The sequence below is a fragment of the Alexandromys fortis genome, unplaced genomic scaffold, assembly GCF_014885135.2.
Source record: "Alexandromys fortis isolate MF-2015 unplaced genomic scaffold, M_Fortis_MF-2015_v1.1 scaffold_81, whole genome shotgun sequence".
NCBI classification, from domain to species: Eukaryota; Metazoa; Chordata; class Mammalia; order Rodentia; family Cricetidae; genus Alexandromys; species Alexandromys fortis.
In genome coordinates this window covers 7,869,227-7,888,988 of record NW_026067960.1, presented here as the reverse complement: position 1 = coordinate 7,888,988, position 19,762 = coordinate 7,869,227, and the positions used below count along the sequence as shown (strand labels likewise).

General features: G+C 51.0%; 1 protein-coding gene across 4 annotated transcripts; it reads left to right on the top strand.

Moving 5' to 3' along the window:
- Window positions 1-285: 285 nt before the first annotated feature.
- Window positions 286-19,727, top strand: Cables2 (Cdk5 and Abl enzyme substrate 2). Of its 4 annotated transcripts, none has more exons than XM_050152970.1 (10): window positions 286-667; window positions 14,002-14,073; window positions 14,175-14,267; window positions 15,198-15,275; window positions 16,061-16,169; window positions 16,602-16,767; window positions 17,072-17,151; window positions 17,502-17,608; window positions 17,799-18,015; window positions 18,113-19,727. In XM_050152970.1, the coding sequence occupies exons 1-10, from the start codon at window positions 312-314 to the stop codon at window positions 18,251-18,253; spliced, it is 1,419 nt and encodes a 472-aa protein (XP_050008927.1). In that variant the 5' UTR covers window positions 286-311; the 3' UTR covers window positions 18,254-19,727. The 4 variants fall into 4 exon arrangements, with proteins under 4 accessions (XP_050008927.1, XP_050008925.1, XP_050008926.1 ...); XM_050152968.1 differs by having other exon boundaries at window positions 17,072-17,175; XM_050152969.1 differs by having other exon boundaries at window positions 17,072-17,175; window positions 17,799-18,003; window positions 18,113-19,725.
- The last annotated feature ends 35 nt before the right edge of the window (window positions 19,728-19,762 follow it).

The following is a 19,762-nucleotide window of genomic DNA, read 5'->3' as shown; positions in this document are numbered from 1 at the left end:
CCGTGCAGCCACGGACCTTGCTGTGTTTAGAGCCCGGTGGCCAAGCCAAACCTACAACCGATGGACGGGCCCACCTCTAGGACCCAGGGGAGCGCCGGGGCACGGTCCACCTCGCTAGCCAATGGAAGGGCTCAGGGGAGCCTCATTTGCATGTAGGTGCGCTGCGGCCAATGAACGGGGACAGCGGGATCGTATTTGCATGCGGCCGCGCCTGGGCCAATGGGCGGGAGTGACGGAGTGACATTTGCATGCAGGCGCGCCGCGGCCAATGGGCAGCAGCGCGGCGGCACGGCGCGGCGGCGCACTCGAGCATGGCCGCGGCCGCGGCGGGAGGAGCCCCGGGTCCGGCCCCCGGCTCCGCCAGGCCCGCGCCGGCCGCCCGGAACCCGCCGTCCGTGCCGCGGAGACGCGGGGACTCCCGGCGCCGCCAGGCCGCTCTCTTCTTCCTCAACAACATCTCCCTGGACGGACGGCCCCCGAGCCTGGGTCCCGGCGGGGAGAAGCCCCCGCCGCCGCCACCCCCGCCCACCGAGGCCCGCGAGCTGCCCGCGCCTCCGCCCGCTCCACCCGGAGGCCTCCCGGGGCTGCCAGCCAGGCCCGCGCCCCAGAGCCTACTCAGCCCCACGACGGCGCCCGCCGGCCTCAGCCTGGACGGGCAGCGCCAGAGGTGAGCGGGCTGGGCGGGTCGGGGTGGCCTAGAGGCCTAGGCAGCGCGCCCGGTGTGTGACCTGTGGGCTTGGCAGCCCACTGGGCACAGGTGGTGGTAGCTGAATCCTTCCCCACAGCTCACAGGGTGGTTGACCTGTGGGCTCGGCGGACCTGGACATGGTTGGGGTGAAGTGCATCCATTCACCCAGCACACAGGTGTCACCTGGGATCCGTCAGCTAGCACTTAGAGGTCTAGTCAGCCCAGGACATAAGGGTCAGGATGACCTAAGCCCACCAGCCCAGGAGTGGCCCCAGGCTCCGTCATTCCTGTACTTAAAGGGCTGGTCACCTCAGCCTGCAAGAGTCAGAGCGCCTTGTAGTCCCGTCTGCCCTTGACTTGACTACGATGATCTGGCAGCATCAGTCGACAAAATTGGGGTTAACTGAAGCTTGTCAGACTCCAGATATGGGGACTAGTTCCATTAAAGCTGTCCCCTCCCTATGGGGTCGGTTCTTCACCTTGAGAGTCCCCTTAGCCTCACTCACTTTAGACACATCCATTCTGTCTGTTCTGTCAGTGCCCAAAGCACTGTGACTCACAGACATTTCTTACGTGCCGTGTGTTCACCTCAGCTTGTGAACAAGAGTCTTACCCACACTTTCTCAACTCTGCTCAGCCTTGTACAACTGCCCAGACTCTCCTCCTTGCCGTTGCACACCTGCTGGATACAGGACCTGTCTGTCACGCTGGACCCTGTACTTCCCCTGTCTGCATCATTTCTAGGGGCCCCTCAGTCTGACTAACCCAGGGCAGCTCTTATTCCTAACCACCGCCCCTCCCCACGATTGTGCCCACTTCCCAATGTCCACAGCCACCAGCTACCATGTGGGTCTCAACCTCCTCCTCAGCCCCCTCTTACATCCTCAGTCTTAGTAACAATAGGAGCCGATTCTGGCCATTATGGTCCCTTCTGGTTGGTAGGCCCCTCTGCTATAGGGCAGGACTCCTGCCAGGTAGTTCCTAGCACTGGGAAGCCCTGGGCAGGTCTAGCCTGGGTAAGCTGTAGGCTCACAGGGATGAGGTGCCTCCCAGGTCTGTGAGGGGGAAAGTTCTCTGACGTCTGACCATGTATCACATGTGTGTCCAGAAGGGCCTGAACTCTCTGTGGTCCTCACCTTCGCCTGCTTTCCACAGGACCTAGAAGGATCCACTGGGGACAAGGGATAACTGAAGAGCAGGCTGGAGTTTGTGTGAGTGAGGCACCCTGTGCTAGGTCCTCCAGTGAGCTATCTCCTGCCTTCTAGTTCTGCTTTCCAGTTCATTCTGATAACCTGTGGCAGACATCTTTTCTTGGGTTCTGCTTCCAAGTTCTTGGCTAGAGTTGTTACCCTTCCTCTCATGGGCCCAGGCTCTTAGGAAGAAGACTGTCTACCCTCTCTCAGCTCCCAACCTGTGTCTAGGAGAGACAGTAGTGACTGGCCTGTTAAACAAGGCTACTGGCTCCCAAGTTTCCCTGATCTATTGGAATGTTTTGTTTTATGTGCATTGCTGTTCTGCAAGCATGTACATCTGTGTGAGCGTGTCAGATCCTCTGCAGACGAAGTTACAGGCAGTTGTGAGCTGCTGTGTGGGTGCTGGGAACTGAATCTGGACTCTCGGGAAGAACAGCCAGTGCTCCTAACCACTGAGCCATCTCTTCCCCTGATCTGTTTATCTGGAGTTCCTGAAGGCTGTGTCAGGAGTGCACACCAGCTTTCCTCCACCCAACAGCTCTGTGACCTTGAGCATTTAAGGGATTTCTTAGAACCTCAGTCCCCCCCCTGCAATAGGCTGCCCTGAAGCTCTTGCTCCTTGAGGTCCTGTGATCCTAAGGACTCAGTGAAGTGACAACCTGTTACAACTTGGGGCTCCCAACAATGTTTCTAGCTATAGACAGAATCGCCCCTGGTTTTCCGTCCGGGGCTCTTGGCACTGTTGATGGTCTCCTTTCACTATGTGCCTGGGAGTAGAGTCATCTCTAGAATCTGTGGTCAGGTTTGAAGCATGCATTCCAGCTCCCTCACCACTGCTGCCTTCTGCTTAGAAAGCCTGTGTATGCACCTTCAGAGCCATGGTGACAAAGGACACAAATCCGGTAGCTCTCCACAGCAGCACTTTCTTCCCTTCTCCAGGCCCTGAGCTCATGCTGTGTTGTTCTGTCTCATGTCTCCCTGTGTGTCCTCACAGACTTTTCCTTATCCTCCTTTTGGTTCCTTCCTAGACTGTCTCTAGCTGAGGCCCCTGACAAGGGCTAAGCCTTTGAAGGATCTTTTTGAGGAACCACTTCAACTCACAACAGCCCTGCATAGTATCTGCGGCAGAAATGAGGGGGAAGGGAAAGTCCCACACACAAATGACTTTGCAAATTGCAACCTAGTGCACCCACCATCAGAGAGCTGGGCATAGCCTAGAGGCGGAAGGCTGTGCTCTGCTTTTTTCTGGAAGAGGGGCCTAGGCCAGCCCTAACCAGCCCCTGAGTCCCTTAGCACCACACTTAGTCTGTGCCAAGCATCTGCTCACTGGGGAGCAGATGACCCCTGGAGTGGAGTTCTCTAGGACAGGTGCCTGCCCCACCCTGAGGCCCTGCTTTCTCTGTGTAGCTGCTAGACTACAGGCCCTACATGGAGTCCTGGGACCAGGCACCTCATCAGGAGACCATGGGGTTTGTTTTGTTGATTTTTTTTTTTTTTTTTTTTTTTGTAGGCAGAGGCTGCTCATTCGTTTCCAGCCACCCAGACTTGAAATAATCACACAGAAACTATATCATTTAAAACACAGTTTGGCCTATTAGCTTAGACTTCTTATTAACTAACATTTTTAATTAACCCATTTCTGTTAATCTGCTTATTATCACAAGGCTGTGGCTTACCAGGTAAAGTTCCGACATCTGCCTTCTTCAGCAGCTACCTAGCATATCTTTGACCCTGAGTAGTTTCTCTCTCTGTTTGGATTTCCCACCTGGCTTTATTCTGCCCTGCTATAGGCCCAAAGCAGATTCTTTATTAACCAATGGTAATAAAACATATTCACAGCATACAGAGGGGAATCCCACATCACCTCCCCGTTTCTGTCTAAATGAAAAGGAAGGTTTTAACTTCAACATAGTAAATATATATAACAAAACAGGTATCAAACAAGAATTATAGATATAATATTTAGTCTATTTACATTTGACAAATTAAGGAAAATACCCTATTATCTATCCTATCTTTGTGAGTCTAAAATTTTATATCTAATTTATCCTTTATCATAACTAAGGAAAACTATCTTTCTTCAACTCTTCAAAGACCCCAAAAGGATATAATATTACCTCAGTTAACAGGAAGTACATTGTAAGCAACTTCCAAAATTCTAGAGTTACAGAGACATCTTGCTGCCTGGCCAGTCACCCAAAGTTCTTCTGTAACGTTGGGGCATCCATCTTCAGCCTACAGGCCCATAATATCCAGCAGACTTTTCCATGAAGCAGGAAATTTCAAAAACAGGTCCACCAATATCGGCAGTTTGTCAGTTTCTTCTGTGTTCTGCAGAATATCTGGCAGACTCTTTCATGAAGCAGGAACTGAAGGACTGTCTCACCTTTAGTCAAATTCAGCAGTCATTTTTCTGTGGGTCCCGCCTGTCCAGTTTATGCAGCATAATATCCAGCAGTCCAGGCAAGAGCAGCTTCTTGCCCAAATGACTAACAAATTCCATGAGGAGCCTCTTCAATGCCCATCTTCCTCTTGAAGTAAGATGTGTTTCATTGTCATGAAAAGTACTAAGTTCTTAAAACATTTTGAATGGCATATTCTGTTAGTCTTTGAAAGGTTTGAAGAATACCTATCCATCTGAAATATATCTCTGAACATCTAGAAAACATAACTAACATGACTCCAAGTTTGACTATTATAGATGACTATCTATTAACCTGTATTTCTTAATTNCTGGTCATTGTGGAGGCCAGAGAGGGCTTTCATTGGGTCTTTCTTGAACTGGGGTTAGACTGCTTGGAAGAGCAATCACCTCACTAATCCCTAATGTTTGAAAACTGATATTTTTTTTTTTTTAAAACTGAGTATTTTTCAAGCAAGTATATATATATATTGGTTTTTCAAGACAGGGTTTCTCTGTGGTTTTGGAGCCTGTCCTGGAACTAGCTCTTGTAGACCAGGCTGGTCTTGAACTCACAGAGATCCGCCTGCCTCCGCCTCCCAAGTGCTGGGATTAAAGGTGTGCGCTACCACCGCCCAGTTTTACATTATACTTTTAAATGAGCTGCACAAACACCTTAATCAAGATCAGAAATATGCATATAACAAAATTGACCTTAAATATGTATCAATAAACAGAGCCCATACCAATGCAAAATATTCATCTCTGTAGCATATCCCCCTTTAAATGTAAACAAACATTTATAAACAGTTGTTTAGGGAATTTGGGCATTGTTCTCTATAGACTACTTCCTGCTGATTGGAGGCGCTGTTAATCAGTTTGTCATGGGGTGTCCTGTGTGGCAGGTCCATCTCAGCCAGCAGTCCTGAAGCTGTCATGGATGTTGGACTATCTGGCTATTGCTTCAGGGGTCTTGTTGATCAAACCATATTAGCTGGTAAGGAATCCACAGCTTTTTATCCTCTGGAAACAAAAGCAGAACCTCTTTTCCAAAGCAACTTATCCTTAGACCCAAATTTTAAAGTCAAGATACCTTTAAAATATATATATTGGTTTAGCTTAGTGGCCCATATAATGAAATGCCCCTCTGTACTTAGCTCATTCACAGTCAAAAAATTTAAAGAAAACAATAAAATACATAATCCAGACTCTCTGTGTATGTTCCATCTTTATGTGGCTTATTTTTTTTACTCCTTTAATATATGACTGTCTGTACTCTATCTCTTTAAAGACTTTGTTTTATTTTTTAAAACTATTACTTTTTATAACTATCTATACTCTTATTCTTCTCTCTCTCAAGCCTACATACATTTTTTAAACATACTGTGATCCATTCAGAGGTTTATTTCTATCTGAATCTATCTTTATTGCATATCTGAAATCATTTTCTGACCAGGAGCCTTTTTTTTAAATGCTAAGCAGGCATAGCTAGGACCAGTACTGCCACCCTGCCTGTTGGCTCCATCCAGTCCAACATGACAGAGGCATGCTCACTGCTTCTGAGAGCCATGCATACAGCCTCAACTCCAGGGACACAGCGGGTCTATGTCACTGTTAAGCAATTTGTAACACCTGCTCCCAGACCCCATTTAAGTGCTCAGCCTCCTGAAAGAGCCAGAGCTGTTCCTGCAACTAACACGAGCTAGGAACCCTTCTGAAAAAAAATACAGCTACAAGAAGTTGTATCTAGAATGTCTTCCAAGCTCTCTCAGGTTTTATGTGGCTGTAGTTGCCCCACCTTGGGTGCCATTTTGTAAGTGGGGACTGCTCATTCATTTCCCGACTGCCAGACCCAGAATAATCACATAGAAATTACATTAATTAAAACATTGCTTGGCCTATTAGCTTGGGCTTCTTATTAGCTAACTCTTAAATTAACCCATTTCTATTAATCTGTGTATTACCACAAGACCATAGCTTACTGAGTAAAGTTCCAGCATCTGTCTCCTTCAGCAGCTACATGGTGTCTCTTTGACTCCTCCTACTTTCTCTCTATATCTCTGTTCAGATTTCCCACCTGGCTTTATTCTGCCTTGCCATAGTCCCAGAGCAGATTCTTTATTAACCAATGATAATAAAACATATTCACAGCATACAGAAGGGAATCCCACATCAGTTTTTTTGGGTTGGGGGGGGCTGGTTTTGTTCTGTTTTTGGTTTTGGTTTTGGTTTTGCTTTTTAGCAGATAGGGGTCTGCAATGAGCCACAATGATGCTCAGGCAGGGGGAACAGAGCCCTGAACACCTGATGAGACTGCTGCCCCCTGTACTTCCTTAGTAGGGGAGGTTCTTGGGGCCTGAGCATGCTGCTGGGATGGTGAAGTGCTGCCTGGGGTCCTCACGGGCTCCTCTGCAGCCTGTCTGGCAGGTGGCGCCTGCCCCAAGCTGCATAGACCATTATTCACTCTCCTTGGATCCCAATGGGGACAGAATCTCAGCCACAGGGAGTGGCTCTGCCTCAGCCTCTCCCCATCTCCCACATCACCAAGTAAGGAAGCCTGTCACATACCAGAAGTCGGGTTCCAGGAACTGACCGGAGAGCAGTGGTGGACTCCCTTGACAGCGCGGATGCTAAGGGTAGTTCTGAGCTGAGTTAGGTCAGCAGAACTGATAAATGGGTAGGTAAGCTCTCTCAGCAACCTGTTTCTCACTCCTGACCCCTCGCCTCTTCTTCCCAGGGCACATGGAAAGGGCTCAGACTCTTGCCATGCCACTGTGGACATGGAGCTAGGGTAGACACTGTCCTGTATAAATAGGCAACATGAGGCACCAAGCTTGGGTCTGCCACAACTTGGACTTTATCAGTTGTCTGGGGAGGGTCGGCTGAGGCAACAGAGACTCCAGGTTCTTCAGGGTTTTTGTTTGTCTGCTTTTAGCTGTTTTCAAGTTGAGGTGCCAGGTGTATGTGAACAGTATGTGGAAACTGTGTGTGCGACTCCCTGTGTGTGTTTGTGGACATATGCCATACATGGCCACCATTTACTCCACAGAACAGCCCCTAGGTTTCCTTACACCCTCCACAGCCATCTCCTGACCAAGACACCTTTTGTTACATAGAGAGTCATGTCTGAGCGTCACACACACAGACATCCCACGGTGCCCTTCTGCTGGACTAGCACAACTGTTACTCCGGTCAGTTCAGGGCCCACTGTGGGGTGTTTATTGAGCACAGGCTCCACCCTAGGAGAAGCTGGCCCACCGCAGAGTAGCTGAGCTGTGGACATGGGCCTCTACTCCGCTCCTGCCAGCTGTTTATTGCAGATAAGTTAAATGGCTCTGTACCTCAGTTTCCCTACCTGAAACTGAGTAAACATAGTGCCTCTCTGGTACAGGTCAGAGGATAGGATTTACAATAACATTCTTATGAGGGAGGAGAAAGCCACAGGGAGCAAGATGTTGGACCAACTGGGAACATTTCACAAGCTCCTGAGGGAGCATGCCATTCCTAGAGAGAGCAGAAAGTGTCAAAAAGAGCAAGCTAGGCAGCTGAGGACAGATCTGCGCAGTCTCCCTCACCTGCCTCTGCAGACTTGCAAATGAGATCCCAGGGCCACCATCAGCCAGCTGGCCCTGCCTGGATAATTACCTCAGGGAACGCCACACCTGACAGGTGTCTCTAAGGGCCTCAGAGCACAGACTGTTCCACCTCAGGCTAGCTACTTCTCTCTGCTCTGGACCTGTGCATCCAGCCCTTGGCTAGTCCTCTCTCGGCAGATTCTGTCCCCCAAACATGTGGCACACTGTCAGCGTTCATACGGCACCTTCCTAGCCAGTAAGGTTGTCTGAGCCTGGCATTCTGGCCGGGCCTAACCCCTCCTGTTGTAGGCCCCTCGCCTTTCCCTCTGATGCGTACACTCACCTCACCCTCCTCCAGCGTCTTCCTGGGCTGATAGCTGCAGGGTTCTCCCAGGGTGGCACCGAATGCTTTGTTCAGTTCACTTCTGTTTTCAGTTCTGGTTGGTTTTCTGCAGGCTCCTGGTGGCTTTTGTCATTTAATAGATGTAGGTGATTATGTCAGTAAGAAGGGAGAACTACGGACTTGGATCACTGTGACAGTCTTGGGGCCTACCAGGACCTGGGCTGAATCATACTCTTTGTGTGACCTTGGGCAATGGCTTCTCTGTGCCACCAATACTTGAGTGTGAGTGTCACAGCCTCTGAAGTTCTGGTGTGAGTTAGTGGCTGTGTCTCCTGCTTCTGAGACAAGCACAGACAAGGGCATGATTTGGGGATCTGCATGGACCTACCTGGCAGGCAGGTATCTGACCATGCCACTGTAGTGATGTTTCATTTGTATTTTAATAACTAAAGCTTGCCTGAAGATCAGAGAGTAAAACAGCCCCACTGGTCAGCCTTACAGACCAGGCAGTGGTGGCACACATCGTTAATCCCAGTAGCCACACTAGATCCCATAGAAACTGGGCGGTGCATGCCTTTGATCCCAGCCTTAGAGAGAATTAATAAAACAGAGGAGACAGCCCTCACTCTCAGTCTGAGATCCCAGGAGCAGGATTGCCATTTCGGACTGAGGCCGAGGTAAGAGCCAGTGACTGGCTGCCTTACTCTTCGGGTCTTAAGGTTGAACCCCAGTTTCTCTCTCTGAGTTTTTATTAGTCATGCTACATGCCACATCTCATATAAACCAGCTGTCCTGCTAGAAGGGAACCTCAGTTAATAATGCTGCAGTATGGGCCTGGGGTTCACCAGATACAGCTCTCCACCATTCATGCTTAGTAAATGCCCGCTGCCAGAATGTCTGGCATGATCAAGGACCTGTGTGCAGTTAGCACAGGGCTCCTGGGTGCAGTAAGTCCTAGGTGCAGTAAGCGCATGGCTCCTGGGTGCAGCTTCCTCCACATGTGACGTCCAGAGCCCTTCTAGGCTGATAAAGTGTGTGCGCTTGTCCCCACAGAGGTCAGAACAGAGTGTTTGTTAGACTGGAGTTACAGGTACTGAATCTGGGTCCTCTGGGAGAGCATCCGGGGTTCTCAACCACTAGGCCATCTCTTCAGCCCCAAACAAGACTTTGTTTTTGTTTTTCAAGACAGGGTTTCTTTCAAGCAACAAACTTTTATTTCTCACATTCTGGAAGTCAGGAGCCCAAGAAGGTGTGGCCGGCTCCCTCTGGGGCCTCGCCTTTAACCTCACAGACTTTGTCCTCCCTTGTCACCACATGGTCCTCCCTCTGTGTGTGTGTGCTGTAACCTTAAGGATGCCAGTCACATGGTTAGAGGGGACTTAATTCCCCCAGCATCCCAGGATGAAGGGCCTGTTATGGAGTGTGCTCAGATCTGCAGGTGCCTAGGAGCTCTTACTCTAAAAGTTTCTGGTAACAAGCTGAAGCTCAGCCTGTGTGGTAGCAGCAGCTTCCCCATATGACCCTTCTTTTCCACATCCCCATGCCTAATGCGCAGGTTTTGTTGTCTTTACGACAGGCATTTTTGAGCTGTAAGTGCCTTGGACCATTTGACTGACCAGGGTACATCAGGTGCTCGTTACTGGATTTCCAAATCCAGTAGCGGACTCACTGATCCAGGGAGCTTGGGCATAATTGCATCACACACACTCACAAGTCAGAGAAACCTCAGGTGTTGTGAAAGAGCCCCCACCCTAGCCCTGAAAGGACAGACAAGCAGCCTTACAGCCACAGCCCTGAAGGAGACTGTAGACAGGTTCTGGTCTTGAGTCACTTGTTGGCATTCCTGCCTGGAATCTCTGGCTCAATACCAGCATGGACTTTCCTCTCCAGGTTCCTAGATGGCCTTGGATGTCAGGCTCACCTCTTCTCTGTGTCTTTGGTATGTCTTTGTCTGTTGGCCTCCAACACCACTGGAAGCTTCTCAACTATGAAGTAGTCACTTTGTGCCCATCAGGTGAGGGGAATTTGGAGCAAAGTGAAGTACAAGGACACCAGACATGGTGTGTGCATAGCAGCAGTTAGTACAGCTGCAGCCCTCAGCTGCCACCACCATTGACACCATCCCCGCCAGTACCACTGCCATCCCAAGCTGTAAGTCTACTGCCCTCAGCATCTCTACCACCACCATCCTCAGCATCCCCTGCGATACCCTCTCCAGCATCACTGCTCTGAGTGGGTGGTTTTCTTAGTCGTGCCATGTGTCAGTCCGTGACATCACCGCTGCACTCTCAAGAGTATTCTGCGTTCAGAGCATGCACACCCATGGGCCCTGGTGCAGGGAAGAGAGAAGAGCATTACTGTCTATGCCTTGGTAGCTTTGTGTCCTGGAGAGCCATTTGTCTGCTTTGAGCTTGCCGAAAGGGCCACACAGCTTGTGCAGGGACTTACTATTAAGTCAGCAGTGCTAGGTGTGAGGGGGGCTGCCCACAGGCACAAAATTCCTGGACAGTTGCTGAGGTCCAGGCAGGAGGGGGTGGCGCATGTGTGTATCCTCAGCTTCTGTTGGGAAGCTTCAACTATGTGTCCTGGCACATTCCTTGGCCATATTTCTACATTTAAGACTCTGTTAGTGCATTTGACACATACCGCTAATCCTTAATGACCCGGGCGTCCTGCACCACGGTGAAATGGGTAATGCCAGGGGCTGGAGTCAGCTCAGTGGGAGAGCAACTTGCCTACCATGCATCAGACTCAAGATCCTCCATGCACATGCAGTGTGCATATACACACATGCATGGACTTGCCCAAAGATGCTATGGCAAAAGAGCCGGGCGGTGGTGGCGCACACCTTTAATTCCAGCACTCGGGAGGCAGAGGCAGGCAGATCTCTGTGAGTTCGAGACCAGCCTGGTCTACAAGAGCTAGTTCCAGGACAGGCTCCAAAAAACCACAGAGAAACCCTGTCTCGGAAAAAAAAAAAAAAAAGATGCTATGGCAAGAAGTGACTGAATCATAACATCTTTGTGACCCTGTGTCACAATGATTCATGCCCAGACAATAATCCTAGTGTCTGACAGGAGGTTATGGTGTTTAGGTGAATGGCTTTTGAAGGAGTTGCTTTTCTCTGTAATCCCAACAGGCAGCAGTGGAGGCAGGGGGATTAGGAGTTCAAGGTCATTACTAGCTACCTATTGAGTTTGTAGCCAGTCTAGGCCACATGAAACCTTGTCTTTATATGGGGGTTTTGTTTTTGTTTTTTTTTTGAGACAGGGTTTCTCTATGTACTGGCTGTCCTGGAACTAGCTCTTGTAGACTAGGCTCGCCTCGAACTCGCAGAGATCCGCCATCTGCCTCTGCCTCCCAAATGCTGGGGTTAAAGACATGTGCCGCCACTACCTGGCAAAACCATATCTTTAAAATTAAATAGATAGCTGTGCGGTGGTGGCGCACACCTTTTATCCCAGCATGCAGGAGGCAGAGGCAGGCAGATCTCTGTGAGTTCAAGGCCAGCCTGGTCTACAAGAGCTAGTTCCAGGACAGGCACCAAAAGCTACAGAGAAACTCTGTCCCAAAGTGTTGAAATAAGGAGCAGCGGGGCTGCGTCCCCAGCACCCCAGCCGCCTGCTAGCTTATGCCCGAAATAACAACACACAAACTGTATTTATTTAAAGACTGCTTGGCCCATTTCTATCTAGCCTCTTCTAGGCTAATTCTCACATATTAATTTAGCCCATTTCTAATAATGTGTGTAAGCACCCCAAGGTGCACTTACCGGGAAGATTCTAGCCTACGTCCATCCTGGGTCTGAGCTTCTTGCTTCTGCCTCAGAGCACAGAGCTATCGCGCGTCTACCAGGGAGAGCTGAGCATGGCGTCTCTGCTCCAGAGAGCAGAGCTATCAGGTCTCTCCAGGAGCAGAGCAGAGTCTTACCTCACTTCCTCTTCCTCCTGTTTCCTATTCTGTTTACTCCACCCACCTATGTTCTAACCAATAAAATGGGCCAATCCAGTTTCTTTATTAGCCAATGACCTTCCTCCATCACCAAAGAAAAAAAATTTAAACAGATAATAACAAAACAAAGAGAAAAGGTTTCATAAGACCAGGTTGGCCTCAAACTTGTCATCCTCCATACTACCACACCAATTATTCCTTACTGTTTTCTTCATGAACACGTACCACTTGTCTGATAATAGGAGAATAAAAATGGAAATACAGCCCCCTTGGGTCTGGATACAAATCTCTCATTCTCCAAAGGCTGTGGCAGGGAGCCATGGTATTTGGCCCAGCCCCCGCCTCAGCTTGAGGTTCCTTAAGTCTCTGTCCTCTTGGGGTCCTGGCACAGACTTCCCAATGGCAGAGGCCTCAGAGCAGGCTTCATCTCAGAACCACAGACCATAGCTAGGTCTTCCTACACTGTGACCTTGGCCTCCAGAAGCCTATCCTTGTAGCTTTGCTGTGACTTTGACTGACTGTGTCCTATGATGTGGGATTCCCCTCTCTATGCTGTGAATGCTATTGGTTAATAAAGAAACTATCTTGAGGGCTGGAGAGATGGCTCAATGGTTAAGAGCATTGCCTGCTCTTCCAAAGGTCATGAGTTCAATTCCCAGCAACCACATGGTGGCTCACAACCATCTGTAATGAGGTCTGCTGCCCTCTTCTGGTCTGCAGACACACACACAGACAGAATATTGTATACTGTATACATAATAAATAAATAAATAAATTTTTTTTTTAAAAAAGAAACTATCTTGAGCCTATAGCAGAGCAGGGCAGAACTTAGGCAACTAAACTGAATGCTGGGAGAAGGAAGGGCAGAGTCAGAGAAGCCATGGTGCTGCCACTAAAGACAGACGTGCTGAAACTGTGCTGGTAGGCCACAGCCTCGTGGTGATGCACAGATTAATGGAGATGGGTTAAATTAGATTATTTTGGGTCTAAGCTAACTGGGTGGCCAGGAACCAACAAGCAGAATTTCCTCCAACAGTCCTATAAGACCATAGTCATTAGACCCTGGGACTAAGTACCTGACTCACGTGGTCTTGGCATAAAGGTGTGAGTCTGTGGGCCTCATTCCTCAGCCTGAGGAAGCCCTGTTCTGGCACACAGTGCTGGAAAACTGCCTCAGCTGGGGGGACCACAGGAGCCAGCCTGTCCTGTAGGGATCAGTGTTCCCAAGGCAGTGGTATCACCTTCCACCAGTGACCATTACCAACAGGCCTTCCTGAGGGGCAACATGAAGCTAGAACCCAAAGTCCAGGAGGAAATTCTTAGTTGCAGATTTGGACAAGGTTGTTCTAGACCCCAGAGCAGCTACTTGGAGGGAAGGGTGTGTGTCTGACTTAAATAGCACTACCAGCCTAAATAGAGGCTTAACTGATACTGTGCTCCTGGCATGGGAACAACCCCAAAGAGTTCACTCTTCTGTGCCCTCTGAGAGATGGAGCCTGTTGAACTACCGTGCACCAGATGCTTCCTCATAGGGGAGGTTGCAACCTTGTGGCAGGGACAGGACTCCCCCCCCCCCCCTCCCCGTACTGCAGTCTTGGTTCACAGGTTCTCAAAACCTGCCAGTTTCACCGCAGCCCTGCCCTGCATACTCCACTGTTCAGTCGTTCAGTGACTCCCTAGAGCGTGGCCCTGGCCCTTCTGAGGTCATGGAGTCTGAGGCCCTGGCCCTTCTGAGGTCATGGAGTCTGAGGCCCTGGCCCTTCTGAGGTCATGGAGTTTGAGGCCCTGGCCCTTCTGAGGTCATGGAGTCTGAGGCCCTGGAGTCTGAGGCCCTGGTGTCTTCCCTACAGGAGGCGAGTCACGTCTCAGCGCTGCTCCCTCGAGTTTCTGGAAGATGCAGTGGGATGTGCCTCGGTTCAGAGGTATACCCCCACCTGCCCCCACTTCAAGGCCCAGCGTTGCAACTGCCTCTGACCCCTGAGGCCACAAGGAGGGCAAGAACGACCTGCTTTTTACCTTACAGAACCAAGCATGCGTCTGGGTCACCGAGACACAAAGGCCTGAAGAAAACACACTTCATCAAGAACATGAGACAGTACGACACGAAGAACAGCAGGTGAGAACACGCAGGCCTGGCCTGGGACCCCGCGGTGCTCCTGCCCTGTAGGTCCAGCCACGTGAGGTCGGGCCTGCCCTATTGGCAGCACCACCTTCATGGCCAGTCTCCTGACCCTTTAGAGTTGGGCACTAACGCTCCTCTGTGTTAGCTGAACACTGGCTAGCATGGCCAGGTCAGCAAGACACCCCTCTGCAATCCCATGGGAGAGCCTCCAGTTGAGCTTGAGTCTTTGGGAAAAGAGAACTAGGAAGGCAAAAATGGGTCCCACCCGAGATGTGCCCAGGATAAAAGGTTTGGTCATATTGGGGGGAGGGGACATACATAGGATAAGGCATGGTTATACTTGGGAGCACATAGGAAGCAGTCACACTGAGGACACACACAAGAGATACAGTATATTGGGGGACATGTGGGAACTCCCCAGAACAGTGCTAGGCTGGGCCCTGGGCAGCTGCATCTGTCTGCAGTGGGGTAGGGGCAGTGCTTTGGGTCTGTCCCTTGGCACTGCCCTGCCTTTCACGCTGACCTGCTCTGGGAACCCCTTTCCCTCTGTAGGTCACCCTGGTGAGGCTCTCCAGGGAATGTTGCTGCAGGGCCTAGCCAGGGTGGCCCCTGCAGATCCTGAGCACTCAGGGCCTCAGGTCCTGAGCCCCTGGACGGCTGGGCTCTGTACTAGGTCTGGGTGATCTCTGGTGGAATCAGGCTTTGCCTTGTCTGGACCACTGAGGCTAATGCTGATGAACTTGGGCCTCACCTTCCTGTGCCCTATCTTTGTGCAAATGAGGCCTGCCCTTTCATGGAGGACCTGTGCTCCCAGGAAACATGAAGTCTGTGACCCTGTGGTTACAGGGTCAGGGGAAATCTGCCCGTCACCCAAATGTAGGCAGGACAGAAGTGCTGACCCGCTCTGACCTGTGCCTCCCACAGGATTGTGCTCATCTGTGCCAAGCGGTCCCTGTGTGCAGCCTTTTCAGTCCTGCCCTATGGAGAGGGCCTGCGGATCAGGTAAGAGCCACGCTGTGTACACTGGTGAGCCCTGGTCATGCTGGGTCCTTAAGACTCATGGGGCGTCAGCGTGCCATCTTCTACCACAGCCCAGGAACTTGCAGTTCAGGTTCTTATTCCCCAGGGGCCATAGGTTCTGGTGAAACTTTATGTAGGTTGGCTGAGATGTTCCTGTCCCTCCCTCAGATATGCTCCTAAAACCTTGTATCCAGCCTAGGCAGTTGTGTCCTGAGTGTAATTCAGGAAAGAGGTAACAGGTGCTGGGGTGGGGTGTGTGTATATGTGTGTGTGTGTGTGTGTGTGCGCGCGCGCGCGACCCCACAGAACAGCAGTAGGTGCACAGGGCGGTGTGTGTGTGTGTGTGTGTGTGTCCCCACAGAACAGTAAGCAGGCAGGGATGTGTGTATGTGTGACCCCCACAGAACAGCAGTAGGCGGGCGGGGCAGTGTGTGTATACACAGAACAGCAGTAGGCACAGAGAAGCCTCCTGTCCAGAGTGGGAGGTAGCCAGTTCTCAGGGTCCCAGGCTGGCTACTGGACTGTGTGGCTGCAGATAAAGGGTTAGACGCACCCAGGGAAGTAGACCTGAGCCTAAGTACAGGTGAGTGCTCAGGATGTTCCAGAGTCGGGGATCCTTAGACCTCCACCTGGGGCAGGAGTGAGATACAGACTGCTTTCAGCTAAACTGTCACACACCTCCGAGGTCCGGCCCATCTACTTGTGCTCCTGTGCGGGTGGATGAACAGATGAGGCTGCCACATGGACCCCTCTCCTAATCATTACAGTGACCTGAGGGTGGACAGCCAGAAGCAGAGGCACCCATCCGGCGGCGTTTCTGTTTCTTCCGAGATGGTCTTTGAGTTGGAAGGCGTTGAACTGGGAGCGGATGGAAAGGCAAGAGCCCTGTGGCCAGCCAGTGGCCAGCAGAGTTAGGCAGACAGGTGCCTCACACACTAATCTAAGACACGGTATTGGGAACAAGCCACGCATCCTGTTATACCTAATACTAGCTGGCCCGTGCCATCCCAAGAAAGGGCCTAAGTGTTCACCATATATGACCAGTGCCAGCTGTATGTGACCCAACTGTCTCCCCCTGGGCTCTCCACACCTAGCCCTGCTTCTTGACCAGTAGGCCAAGGCCAAGAGTCTTCCAAAATGGGGAGACTTGCACATCCCTAGATGAGGGATGGAAGCTGGTGTTCAGAGCAGCTGCTCCAGTGGGTAGCGGCATAGCCCCAGGCTCCTTGCTGGTGGAGGGAAGCAGAGCTTGGTTGCATGTTCTGGCCTGGGAAGCAGGACTGAGCTCCAGTGTGATTACTTTTCCAGGTCGTGTCTTATGCAAAGTTCCTGTACCCTACTAATGCCCTGGTTACACACAAGAATGACAGCCATGGCTTGCTGCCCCAGCCTCGGCCCAGCATCCCCCGGGCTCCACCAGGTTCAAGACACAAGCCTGTGCCTACCAAGTCAACACCAGCTGGCACAGAACTAGGTAGTCTAGGTGTCTTCACCACGGCACAGGGAGGCAGCCACACTGGCTGGGCTAGGGTTGGTAATGGGGCAGACAGCCACATAAGCCACACCCGCACTGAGGCTTCTCAGAGGAAGAGGACTCCACATAGTGTGGCCCTGGCTCTGCCAAGGAATGCATCGGTGTGGGAGGGGCGCTGTCCAGATGTCGCTTCTTGTGCCCAAGCCCTGACCCTTGACCCAAACGTGACACCTCTTCCTTCGGTGTGGGGGCAGCATGGGTTCTAATCAGGATGCTGAGGGTCAACAGCTGCCTCTGCTTACAGGAAACGATGGTGGAGATGCGGTGGAATACAACCCCAACCTCCTGGATGACCCCCAGTGGCCGTGTGGGAAACACAAGCGGGTACTTATCTTTGCTTCATACATGGTGAGTTCCACAGCCCTAGCATTGTTTACAGTTCAGGGAATAAACTGTTGAGTGGGCACCCCTCCACACCCAGAAGCCCAGAACAGCCATTACAGGGCACTTTGTCCCCATCCAGCACCAGCAGGTAGGGGGACAGGGCCATAGACAAGGACAGTGTGCCAAAGCAGACATGTTGGACAGTCTTCTGGGGTCAATTCTGGATGCCGGGCCTGTACCTACAGAGGACAAGCTGAGCCATTTTATCCTCAGAAATGCAGGTACCTCCTGAAGTCCCACATACTCATGTCTAGGCCGCAAGGCTCCACCTGCCTCTACCTCTGTTACAGACCACAGTTATAGAGTATGTGAAGCCTGCAGACCTCAAAAAGGACATGAATGAGACCTTCAGGGAGAAGTTCCCTCATATCAAACTGACATTGAGCAAAATTAGGAGGTAAGGAGGAGCCAGGCAGATGCCCCTACCCAGCCACATAACCTGGCCCTGGGCTTTCTCCTTGGAGAACATAGTGTCTTTCCTGACAGCCCACAACACGTGGTGTAGCCTTGGATGGGTGGCTGCTGCTTCGTCCTAGCCTCATGGCCATAGATTTGCCCCAGGGACATGGCTCCCATCCCACCCACAGTTTAAAACGGGAGATGCGGAACCTGTCCGAAGAGTGCAGCTTGGAGCCCGTGACCGTGTCCATGGCCTACGTGTACTTTGAGAAGCTTGTACTGCAGGGCAAGCTCAACAAACAGAACCGCAAACTGTGTGCTGGCGCCTGTGTTCTGCTGGCTGCCAAGATCAGCAGTGACCTCCGCAAGAGCGAAGTGAAGCAGCTTATTGACGTGAGTGCGGAGGTGTGCACGCAGCACGAGCACCCTGGTGCCAGGACTGACCATAGGCAGGGACCACAGATGGGGCTAACCCACTGACCCTCTGCTTCCTTCACTACAGAAGCTGGAAGAAAGATTCCGGTTCAACAGGAGAGATCTCATTGGATTTGAGTTCACGGTGCTCGTAGCTCTGGAGCTGGCCCTGTACCTCCCCGAGAACCAAGTGTTACCTCACTATAGACGCCTCACCCAGCAGTTCTAGCCCAGAACAGTGCACCCACAAGAAAGCTGCTCGGTAGGAAGGCAGGCAACCAGTGTCCTGCCCCTCAGCCCAAGGTGACGTGCTTCCCTTGGAAGAGTGCACACCTCAAGGCACTTCAGAGAATTTTCCTGGACAAATGCGTGGAGCTTAGCTTGTCATGTCCCGGAGACCAGCCACAGTGTGGTGAATGCTGAGCTCCAGCCTTTGTTTTGCCTAGTCTCTGCATCCCTTCACAGCTGAGGCCATTCCTGTGGCAACTTGGGTGTTCAGAGCTGAACATGCTGGGGTTGCCAGCCAGGCTTACCCGGAAATGGCTCTGCTGACTGACGCTGACTCCTGGTACCCTGCCTCCATCTAAACAGAGCTCTCTTGCTGTCAAGGTAGAGAGGAGGGCAGATACCTTGACCCATTCTGTTCTGCTTACTCTTTGGACCTTGCCAAAGCTCTGTCACTGTGAAACCCTGTGCCATCACACATGTAGCAGGGCTTGCCTGAAACCACCCACGCCTCCTGCCAGAAACTTCCCTGCAGCATTGGACCTTTTAAGACAACTGCAAACTTGAGGCTCTTGACTTTCCTAAGCAATACTGTGATTGAGAAAAAGTATAATAGTTTGGAATTTGATCTCCAAGGGAAAAGAAGCTGGTCTTGTAAAATCTGCTGCATAACTCTGAAACCATACGTGACCCTCAGACAGGAAGGCACTGACCCGGCCAACTTGCCTGTGTATCCACTGTCCCTCTGCTTTCCAGACTATTGGTCACCAGTCCTGCTAGCAGCTACCCAGCTCCACAGCCCCGTTCCCCCAGCAATGCCATGCCTCTCAGGCCTGACACCATCTAACCACCCAGGACCGAGAATAGCTCGAGATGAGAGCATTGCAGCATTAATTAATCAATCTTTTATCCTGACCACACTTATGGTGGTACAAGCAAACCCATACCCCCCCTATAGAGCATCTTGGACGCAAGACAATAGCCCTACAAAAAAATGTCATCTTCAAGGTAGTCCCATCATTTTGTTTAAAATGAACTTCCTAGATACTGCTCCAACTTACAGGCTACCCTTGGAGGATGTACCCAGGCAGCTTCCTCTCGATGTATAGTTTAATGTATTAAAGCTGGTAAACAGCATAACTTAACCTTGTATATTTATGTAGTAAGGTTTATTATTTACCAAGCGGGTCTGCTGGAGCCCTGACCAGTAATGCTAAGAGCTGCTGCAACAAAACCAATCCTTGAACCAAATGGCAGGCCAAATCCAGAACCCTGAGCTGTATCCAAGGTGTCCAGCTGGACTGCGACCCAATGCCACAGACCTGGTGCTGCACCCTTAGCACCCAACAGCAGGCACAAATGTTTGAGAGCATCTGACCTCAGAATGTCGTGTTTGTCGGGTAGGTTTTGATTGGTGTTTAAATGTTTTTGTTAAATTAAAACTTGGTTTTGCAACAAACTCCTTAGTTTGTCTCCTTTTAGATGTGTGCTGCCCCTGTTCAGGTCACGATAA